The sequence below is a fragment of the Pecten maximus genome, unplaced genomic scaffold (genome assembly GCF_902652985.1).
Source record: "Pecten maximus unplaced genomic scaffold, xPecMax1.1, whole genome shotgun sequence".
NCBI classification, from domain to species: Eukaryota; Metazoa; Mollusca; class Bivalvia; order Pectinida; family Pectinidae; genus Pecten; species Pecten maximus.
In genome coordinates this window covers 8,628-20,127 of record NW_022982841.1, presented here as the reverse complement: position 1 = coordinate 20,127, position 11,500 = coordinate 8,628, and the positions used below count along the sequence as shown (strand labels likewise).

At 33.7% G+C, this 11,500-nt stretch overlaps 2 protein-coding genes and 1 non-coding gene across 3 annotated transcripts; 1 reads left to right on the top strand and 2 right to left on the bottom strand.

The window, feature by feature from the left end:
* Nucleotides 1–166: 166 nt before the first annotated feature.
* On the bottom strand, nt 167–6,341 carry LOC117321030 (endoplasmic reticulum-Golgi intermediate compartment protein 3-like; the record flags this gene model as incomplete). The annotated part of the gene is made up of 3 exons (XM_033875510.1): nt 6,003–6,341; nt 747–883; nt 167–222 (listed from the first exon to the last, which is right to left on the bottom strand). Coding segments are annotated over exons 1-3 (253 nt in total), but the record flags the coding sequence as incomplete, so codon positions are not given.
* Trnap-cgg lies at nt 6,113–6,184 on the bottom strand. Its single transcript has one exon. It is a non-coding gene; the product is annotated as a tRNA-Pro (tRNA).
* Nucleotides 6,341–9,731, top strand: LOC117321031 (reactive oxygen species modulator 1-like). The gene is made up of 3 exons (XM_033875511.1): nt 6,341–6,463; nt 7,709–7,841; nt 8,925–9,731. Exons 1-3 carry the CDS (start codon nt 6,352–6,354, stop codon nt 9,031–9,033), a joined length of 354 nt encoding a protein of 117 aa, XP_033731402.1. The 5' UTR covers nt 6,341–6,351; the 3' UTR covers nt 9,034–9,731.
* The last annotated feature ends 1,769 nt before the right edge of the window (nt 9,732–11,500 follow it).

Below are 11,500 nucleotides of genomic sequence, written 5' to 3'. Positions count from 1 at the left end.
GGGAGGTCACTACAATTCCTGGGATTAGCTAGTTACATGACATCAGGACGCGACACGATGGACATGGGTAACAGTATATCCCGCTCCCATTTTATGGCGGGCCATTAGTATATATACAATGTACCAAACTTAAACAGTATCATGTAGATTTTTAGAATATACATACCAGTAAATACGCCTCCTACAATGGCACAAACTCCAGTCAGGAAGTGCATGAATGATCTGAAATGGCGACAAAATTGGAGTAAAATTTGATTATACCACATTTATTTATAATCCATGTTTGTAAACCGATAGTCTGAAATAGGTTCTTTCATTTGAATGGAGCCACAAGCTCAAAGTGTGATGCCATCACTGATAAAAACAAAGAATACTCTGTATGATGGGACAATATGTGTATGGCTATCCTACTTTTTACCTTACGCTTAAATGACATACCATACATTCTTTTATAAAAAAAATGCAAAAAAAAAATATAAAAAATTAATGTAGAAATAAAAATATTTTAAAATGATGCAAAGAAAACATATATTAACGGATAGCCAAATGAGTAACCTAATACTCCCACCAGAAGTACAAAAATACAGGGTACATACAAATCGGGAATATGAGAAAACCCAGTACAAATTGTACTAATACAACATGACTTCCTTCATCTGAAGGACAGACAAAATAACTTAACTCTACTGTACTACGATAAATAAAGTTCAACACCAAAGTATACATGTACAAATGTATTTACTTACCGATGTTTTTCTGTATATTTAACCATCATGGGAGATAACTCATACATGACAAATACACCAGGAAGACCAGATTCCCCTGTGCTTGCTCCTACCACCTTGGAATGTTTTGTCACAGAATACTGGTTGGTATATAATGTCTGAATAAGGAAACGAAATAGATACTATCTAAAAATATGATTCTGTCTAAGTTGTTCTGTAATAAATTTTGCAATTATTGCTTACAATGATAACTCTACAAGTCCTGTACTCATAGAGTTCTGAAACTACTTTAATTCATCATTATGGGACTCATTGTTTTCAGTAACACATTTGAAAAGGACCCAGTTGATTGAACATCGAGTGGTTATTATGCATTTTTATAGTACATAAATAGATAGGTTTATATTGAAATAAACAAATCAAACTGTACAGAACAGTACTGCAGTAACACATTTTATGCAGAACTATTATTTTATGGCAGAAGTATCGCTGATGTTGGATCAGGGTCAACATTTCAATGTTTGATGTCAGTTATGTTACAACACACCCGTTCATAATGCCAGAAAAGTATTTTCCTTAATTTGATTTTCATGAAATTACTTGTGTGAGTAGAGGATACACATATAAACTTTTTTTTGAAATGGTTTTAAACAGTGAACAAAGGTTATGCCATGATGATTTGATGACATAAACGTCATAATTAAGATTCAATTGATTGAAAAATACCCAAAGTTAACATGTGCTTAAAGTTATCATTTCAAAGTGATTATTATTGATGTGAAAATGAAAATGCCTTCAAGTTCAACAAATCTGACAGAAAAATATGTCTCAAAATGTAGACAAAGTGTATCTTTGTGGCACTTAAAGATATTTAGCATTAAAAAGTGAATACAGGCCCTATGAATCTTTTACATTTCACGAGTGAAAATGGAATGATATATTCAGGTATGTTTTAGTGTACTCTAAAATACTGCAAAGTTTGAAGAAAATCAAAGTACTGAAAGTACTGAAGACACAAACGAAAACAAATTATTTTAACTGCTTTTGTTTAGTGGGGACATGGTCAACTTTGTATGGAACATCACCAATACCTGATTAGGACTAGGACAAAATATTGGCAAGAAAAGAAATTCATATCTACTTTTGATTGCAAGTGCGTCTTGGCAGCTAATTGTCAGAATAGGTACTCGGGTAATCTTATTTGACATCTTCAATGGGTTAATGTATACGTAGTTGTAGATGTAATATGAAGGTCCTAGATTACCTGTAAAATTAATGAGGCCTTTCTTTTCAAACTTTTGAGGATCCCATGCCTATAAGCGCTTCACAAATTATCATTATCATTAGCATTTGAAAAAATATTTATACATTTGATGTAGCGCCCCATCTAGCTACCAGCTTTTAGATAAGAGAGAGCTCAGGTTAAAAACTCTTGTGTGATTGTTTTAGGATTTTATCGTGTGTGTGAGCCCTGGTTTGAATGATGTTATGTCAAGGTTATGAATGATATTTTGTGGCAGATTGTTCTATCCCTTCAGTACCTTCTGTAAAATAGCGATAACAAACTTCAATTGTCAAAATACAATATGGCTGCCTGTCGGCCATGTTGTTTTCCGATTAGTCTCAAAATGCAATATCCATAACTAGGCACCGAGGGGAACCTACATATAAAATTTGAGAAAGATCCCTTCAGCACTTTCTGAGAAATAGTGATAACAAACTTCAATTGTCCAAATCCAAGATGGCTGCCTGTCGGCCATATTGTTTTCCGATTGGTCTCAAAATGCAATATGCATAACTAATGTAAGCACCAAGAGGAACCTACATATGAAATTTGAGAAAGATCAATTCAGTGCTTTCTGAGAAATAGCAATAACAAACTTCAATTGTCAAAACCTAAGATGGCTGCCTGTTGGCCATATTGTTTTCCGATTGGTCTCAAAACGCAATATGCATAACTAGGCACCGAGGGGAACCTACTTATGAAATTTGAAAAAGATCCCGTCAACACTTTCTGAGAAATAGTGATAACAAACTTCAATTGACAAAATCCAAGATGGCTGCCTATCGGCCTTATTGTTTTCCGATTGGTCTCAAAATGCAATATGCATAACTAGAAACCAAGAGAAACCTATGAAATTTTAGAAGATCCCTTCAGTACTTTGAGAAATAACGATAACAAGAATTGTTTACGGATGGAGGGACGGACGGACCACTGACGCAGGGCGATTTGAATAGCCCACCATCTGATGATGGTGGGTTAAAAACACCGGGGTCTGATAAACAGACTCTGGAGGCGTAGAATGCGGATGTAGACAGGGCAGGGTATACCATCACGACGGGCACATTAAACTAAGCACTATATTCAAAACTTAGAATTACATGCTCATATCAGCTCAGACTTGAGACAGTTTCTCAATCGCTCATTAGAGTGAACATGATTTTCATATAGCACTCTACGTTATATGTTTACACTCCATACTGTGTAGCTACAAATAATCTATACAACAAAAACACATTCATTCACATGTACAGTTCAAATCAATTTGAAGTGGAATTTTGTTTTTCACTTATGTACATTGCTGCATCAAATATTCTCCGCAATAGTATATGTACCATATACATAACTGTAACTGCATGATACATATATATATGTATGTATGGTATATATATCATGTTAATTAATGTTAGTGAGATGTGAATGTAGCTATATGTATTGATATCATCGATTTCAAAATCAGAGGTTTTTTTTAATCTGCAGCATCTGTCAGATGAAAATGTAGTTCGAATGCCCAAACTGGATGAACTGTACATGTAGTAGCATTCTTCAAAGTCCATTATGAATGCTTTTCATACAAATGTATTTCTTTCAATTGTTCATGTGTTTAAATTATTAGAACACTGAAGTAATTTTTATTTTCATAAAAATGGAAGTACTGCTTATCTTTAAAACTAAATTGGATATTGATAAGATAAATTTGCCAAAATGTTAAAAATCAAACCTTATTAAGTAGAATCTAAACAGTTGTAAATGGCTAAGCCCACTATTCTTAACAACAAAATTACTTATTTTGATTCTCTGTCAAATATAATCAGGTTACTTGAAGACTTTGTCAGAAAAGTTAACACATATATACATTATTAAGAGTTGCTTTAATTAAATTAATCTGAATTTGAACATTAAACCGACTTAACAATTTAAATGAAAAAATGTGTTTTCACCATTGACCATAATTGACAAGAAAATAATTATTTAACTCAACCTATGATATAGTATGTAACAGCCATCAAGACAATACTATTATCTTTAGTCATGCCAAGTTATTTCACAATAGGATATATGCACAACACAAAAAAGTTTTACAAATTTTTGTTGTTTAGAAGAATAATGAACTTAGTAATTTTTGCTGTTCTTCTCAAATAATATGTACTAGTGTTGTAAAGAAAAAAAGATTAAATAATAATAATAAATCTAAGTTATAATAAATTATTTGCATTGATTTATCAATACTTTACTGTGCATTAGTTTAAAGGTTAATTTAATTCAGAAGCTGAAATGATTTAAGACAGAAAAAACCGCAGATGTAGGAATATAACATTTCCACTGCCTTTAAATATCTCTGGTTAAATTTAGCAATCAGTACATTTCCATGAAAAATGGTGTTTTCTAAAGAGTTACTGCCCTTTAACCGTCCCTGAAGCGTTCAAAACTCCACCAAACATAATAAAGGTCTATGTAGATGTACATCGTAGACCCCTTTCTTTTTTATAATATGCTTCGACTGTTATGTAATATTTCAAATGATAATGATAGATCATTTTCTATTTTTTTTAAACCATCACGAATATTAGAAAAAAAGAATCAGTCGCTATAATTAGAGATGAAATTTTCAGTGACGTCTACATCTGCATGCAGACAGCCACGTTAATGCGGTACGCGTTCTGTAAACGAAAAACTTATGTGCATTACGTAGGATATAATCAATAGATCCGAAGTCAATATTAATATTCACAAGTCCATTTGACATTTCGAAACCCTATTCAGTGAGAATTTATTTAACTTTTTATTTGCAAACATGCGTATGGTACTCGACTGCCGTTGTTGTGATATTGTCATGATGAATAGACAACTTTTTTTCTTTCGTAAAAAAACATCTATATAATCTAACCATCTGCAGACTACATCAATCACATGCAAGTTAATATTTCAGTGAGAAAATGACATTCAAAGTTGGGTTTGATCACTACTCTTTCTTTTATTATTGTTTACATTACTGAAAGATGGCGGACAAAATCGGATGCTGGATGAGTGATTTTTCAATGTACAAAATAACAACGATATTCCGACGAAACTTTATCAATATTATAACCCATTCAGTAACATGCCACCAAAGAAAAAAACACATAGATGTCGATGATGAAAATTCAGCGTGATGTTAGTAGATTTTTCTTCCGGGTCACAGCTGATAAGCAGCAATATGGCGCCAGCGAAAAGTCGATTGTATCATTCCGCGTGAAATCTAATGCGTTCAACGCGGAAAAAATATTCTTACGTATCATCGACAGAACATACTTAAATTAAATACTTTGAAAACTATCTATTTGTGAGGTTCTGTTGTTTTGTCATACATCTAACGAAACTGCAGTGTTGCATTTGACTCCGTAAGTCACGGGACTATTTTTTTTTGCGATAGAATATGATTGTGAAGTGGCAGTGGAAGTTGTGTCAGAGCGAACGAAAATGCCAAAAAACCACACTGTCCTGTCAGCTTCTAAAATACAACAAAACAAAAGGTGATTTTTTTTAATAGCTGAACTTCACTGTATGTCATTTTTTATCGTGAAGTTAAACAAATATTTACTGCATAACATTACGGAGTTACTGTAAAGCAACGTTTAGATTCGCCAACAGCAGTATCCGCCAGAGCCCTCAAAAGCGCTGACATAGACTCAAACTTACGTTTGTGTCTACGTTTGTGTCAACAAAACAAAAGGTAATTTTTTTATAGCTGAACTTTACTATATGTCATTTTTTATCGTGAATATTTACGATATTTACAAATATTTACTGCATAGCATTACGGAGTTACTGTAAAGCAACGGTTAGATTGGCCAAGGCAGTATCCGCCAGAGGGCATCGTAGATTTTGTCAGCTACACCTCAAAAGCGCTGACATAGACTCAAACTTACGTTTGTGTCAAAAACAGACTGGGTTGTTTTTAGAAAACCACCTTTCATAATTATTTTGTCTTGGGAAGTAATATCATGGATCTTTACCTTTCCTGTAGTTTTAACATATGTTGTTGGGACTACTTTCACAAAGTACTGGAACATCATTTGATCTGTAACAAAGAAAATATTTTCAAGTAAAAAAATTTACAAAAGTTGGGCTAAGCCGGGATTCGAACCCGGGACCTCGCGCACCCGAAGCGCGAATCATACCCCTAGACCACTTAGCCATGCCAAGATCAGGGAGAATATAATTGCCAGTATTGTAAGTCAGCAAATCCGCAGGTTATAGTGTTACAATTCAATTGCATACAACCATATGAATTGTATTTAGCAATTGTAATCACAATCACAATGTGGTTTGCTTTTTAAAGGTCCAATTCACTTCTCCACTTGTATGTACCAATATACGTGGCAAAATATTACTTTTAGTAACCGGAAGTGTGTTAGGGAAAAAACACTTCCGGTCTGGACTTGCCTTAGTGCCCGACTGATTTCTCAGACTGCAGGTAATACGACGTTTGTATACTAAAACCAAATATTTATTAACTAACAATAGTTTATGAGATTGGCTTAATACTGATCAGTATTGATATTTTCAATGCTTATACTTATTTATATCATCCAACAAGGATTGAATCTGAAATTACCATGCCTTGGCCATCAAGTTCAACCATGCTCAACTGCAAGGTCGTGAGTTTCAATCATAAAATGTCGACTGAAGTATCAACGGCTGACGAAATTAGAAGTGTCTGTGTATTTAAAATCCCACTTCATCACCTGACTATGAAAATATAGAGAAATATAACTTTGTTATAAGCAGCCGGTGACCTGGACTTTTCATTTTATTTTGAGTCGTCACCTGTTTCGACGGATCTATCGCATCACGTACGCAGTAACACATGATGTGTTCGCTTATGAGATGGTGGATGTACGTGCTCTGTTTACCTTTTACTTCTGTGAAAATATTTAATTAGCAACTTGGCTTTGTTAGAACATCGTGTTAGTTGAAAATATTAAATATACACTGTCAACAAATAAATTTCATGACCTAATAGTAAAAGGGTTTACCAAACAATAATAATAAAATCAAATGAGTCATAAATTTAGTGATAAGACATTTCATGTCAACCGGTGATTATTTTAATCCAATAATAACAATAAGATTAGAAATCTTGATGAAGTGTTTCATCACCAGGTAGGAGAAAACCAACTTGCCTACTATATGCCAATTGGGGTATAGCTTTGTTCTTAAAACTACCAAAACTCATTTATAACTTGACTTTTAAATTTCTTTTGTTAAAATTGGATTTATTTTGCAAGAAACATCATATACAGCAAAAATAGAATTGATTTAAGCATGGAAAAAGTACCAAAAATTGATGCAATACTTATAAGGTTGAGTAACATCAAGTTTCTAAATTTAAATAAACCAAGATTTTACCGTAAATTCATGCTAATTTTAAAATTAAACTTTATTCAGAATTGTTCATGAATCAATAATTATGAATCAATTTATAGTTGAAATTCAAATCATTGGTGCCTTATATAATTATATAAATCCATAATAAATTCATACAGACATTTACAGTTAAAACAGACAAAGATGATTCTAGTGCCCTCACATTGGGAACTAATCAGAAATTTAACAAACTACAAATTGCATTCTGATACAAGATTAAAGCTGGTAGAGGTGAAATTTTCATGTGATTTTCAGTTATAGTAGATTATATAAACTGATTTCTCTGGTTTAGAAATGCCGGTTGGAAACATAGGGTATGGCCAAAGCGGTCCGTCCTGCTTTGACAAGATGAAGATTGGATTCATGATGGGCTTTAGTGTTGGAATGGCCAGCGGAATTATATTTGGGGGATTCTCAGCTTTAAGGTAAGAACTCAGACCTAAAACATCTGTTTTGATCTAAAAAAAATCAATGTTGAACTTGTCCAAAATGAAATGAAAATACTGTATTATCAACTTAGGATATTTTGAAATGTATAAACTTCTACCATACAATTTTACCACTATTGTTTTGAAACTTAGCTTGGTGCTCTAAAATTATCCAAATATCTGACTCTTCAAGTTCCCCGGAGTACAGTAACTGTTGAATTATAACTTAAATAAAAGATTATCAGAAATTGTGATAGTACACTTAAGCTTGGATTCATTCCCATATATATTGTATTTACCTGGTAATAAGCCCACCAATGCCTTTTGCAGAATAAATATGAAAAATGTTTCCGGAAGACAGAGTTGTAGAAAACTTGTTCAAGAAGCCAAGTTAAAAAAATGTGAATATATTAATGAAATGAAATAAGAGTTTTTCTACCACAATACCCTGTGTTATTCAACTCTCAGACCATCGGTTAATCATTACAGCTGTTGATTAACAATCTGTTTATACCACACGTGGTATAAACTCTGTACGCATTTCGATTGGCTAACACGGTGAACTTTGACCCAATCTGCAATTGTTATTGACGTCATCAATAATCTAATGACGTCACATCACCGGGTCCCGGACGTCACCGGTACACTTTATTTGCATACGCGAAATAATACTTGGCCACATTTCCCTTTGATTCAAGCCGATATTATTGTGGTAGAAACAGGTCACACGACTCGAAATTGTTGGATATGGAATTTATTTCACACTCGTAAGTTATTTTTTAAAAGTTGCAAAAAACACTCGCTAAAGCTCGTGTCTTTTGTAACTTTTAAAAAATAACTTACTCGTGTGAAATAAATTCCATATCCAACAACCACTCGTTGTGTAACCTCTATTTATTAACTTTAAGTTATGTTTATTCCATTTTTATAATTACATTAAACAAAATTCATAATCATGAGGCTTCAGATTTATACTATCACCTGTCCAGCAATGTGTTTACTACCGGTAATTAAACTGCAATTAATTTATTTTTCTGGACAAATCTACAAAGGTTTGACTATTCCTGTGTTGTTTTACAGATACGGTTTACGGGGACGAGAGTTGGTGCAGACTGTTGGAAAGACAATGTTACAAGGTGGTGGCACATTTGGGACATTCATGACTGTTGGTACAGCAATACGCTGCTGACCAATCAAACATTAGGACATTTAATGAAATTGTGTGATTAATCGTGTAGTTGAACTCTGCTTCGAGAGAAGTCAATGCAATTCACACGGACATTAAATATTCACTGGATGGTCGCCATACTGCAGGGAAATTACCTAATTGCAATAGGACAATTCTTAAGATGAGTGTTAATGAATGTATTGTGTGTACAATTCAGTAAGTTTGTATATATAAAAACACCAACAATAGCCCTGAAAGGGAAACTAAACCGTTCTTAACATCATTCTGATCCATATTAACGGTTATATCATATAATATAATCATTAGAATTGTAGTTGTGTTATGATATTCACAGGATGTGAAATATTATGTTCATTTAATTTTTCCAAATGTTTTGTATCGGATGGCGATAGATGATATCTTTAGAAATTGAAATATTTCATGTTTTGTGAAAAATGATGTTTGTTTCATTCATTCATTCATGCAGCTCAGTTGACATTCTTATCCTCAAGTATCTTTTTTCCAGAAAAAAAAACTTGTCACTTCATTCATAATAACATAATGTTTCAGTATTTCCAGACTTCTGTTTTGATTGAAGTCCACTGTACATGTATGTGATTATGTTTACTTCGAGGCATTTTTGTATGGAGTTCTTTCTCATGTCACCAACAGCAAGTGGGGAGAATTACTTATGAATAAAGCATTTAAAATGGTACAAACATTTTCTTTTTGCATGTTTTAAAACGGAACAGAACAGGGCATCCAGTTGACCCTTGACTTTTAGCAATTTCAGAAGTCAAATCACTATTTCTGAGAAATCTGAAGGGTCAAAACATATGTCAAATAGACATGTCCCTTCAAACCCAAGAGTCAGATCTCAATTTGGGGAGTCAAAAACATACTCTCAAGGGTCTACTGGATGCCCTGACAGAATTTTTCGTTTTGTATATGTAAAGTCATGGTCACAGGCACTCACCTCACCTAATATAGGTGTATTGACAGACGAGGTGAATGCCTGTGGTTATGGTAAAGCTCTGGTCAGTTTTGATTAGGAATCGTGTTAATAGTTCAAATTGGTTTTTTTTTTTCAATAAAGATCATTTTCTATGTTGTGTTAGTCAAAACTCTGAATATTTATAACTGGCTGATGTTTCAGATTATCTTAACAGGTCAAATGAAGTATGAAAAGTAAGATTTGACCAAAGTACTAGTTTTACCATATGCTTCCACAAGACCGTATAAAAAGTCCGATAATATATCAACATCTTTCAAATGCAAATGGGAGGTGAATACGGTAATAGTCTGATTCAAGCCAAAAATAAATGGCATCTTAGAGCTGATTTGTTCTTCTAGAAATAAGACATCTCCACCTAAAAATATTAATAATTGTTTTGTTTTGATAAAAGCAACATTTCAAAATATCTACAGAATAGGGGTTACACATAATTACAGCAAGTAAAAATAAACAAGTACAGTACTGTATCTTTTAATCTAGACTTCAACACTGATTAGTAGACACAAACACCTCACCCATTGACTAATATAGACCTCACTGTTGACAGGTAGACTTTGACATTATCAAATATAGACATCACTGTCTACAGGTAGATCTTAACATTGACTAATATAGACCTCACTGTTGACAGGTAGACCTTGACATTGACTAAAATAGACCTCACTGTCTACAGGTAGACCTTGACATTGACTAAAATAGACCTCACTGTCTACAGGTAGACCTTGACATTAACAAATATAGACCTCACTGTCTACAGGTAGACCTCACCATTTACAACAGACCTCACCATTTACAGTAGACCTCACCATTTACAGTAGACCTCACCATTTACAATAGACCTCACTGTTTACAGTAGACCTCACCATTTACAATATACCTCACCATTTACAATATACCTCACCATTTACAGTACTAGTAAACCTCACCATTTACAAGTAGACCTCACCATTTACAGTAGACCTCGCCATTTACAATATACCTCACCATTTACAGTAGACCTTACCATTTACAATATACCTCACCATTTACAGTACTAGTAAACCTCACCATTTACAAGTAGACCTCACCATTTACAGTAGACCTCGCCATTTACAATATACCTCACAATTTACAGTAGGCCTCACCATTTACAATAGACCTCACCATTTACAATAGACCTCACCATTTACAGTAGACCTCACCATTTACAAGTAGACCTCACCATTTACAATATACCTCACCATTTACAGTACTAGTAGACCTCACCATTTACAAGTAGACCTCACCATTTACAGTAGACCTCGCCATTTACAAGTAGACCTCACCATTTACAGTAGACCTCGCCATTTACAAGTAGACCTCACCATTTACAGTAGACCTCGCCATTTACAATATACCTCACCATTTACAGTAGGCCTCACCATTTACATCACCATTTACAATAGACCTCACCACTTACAAGTAGACCTCACCATTTACAGTACTAGTAGACCT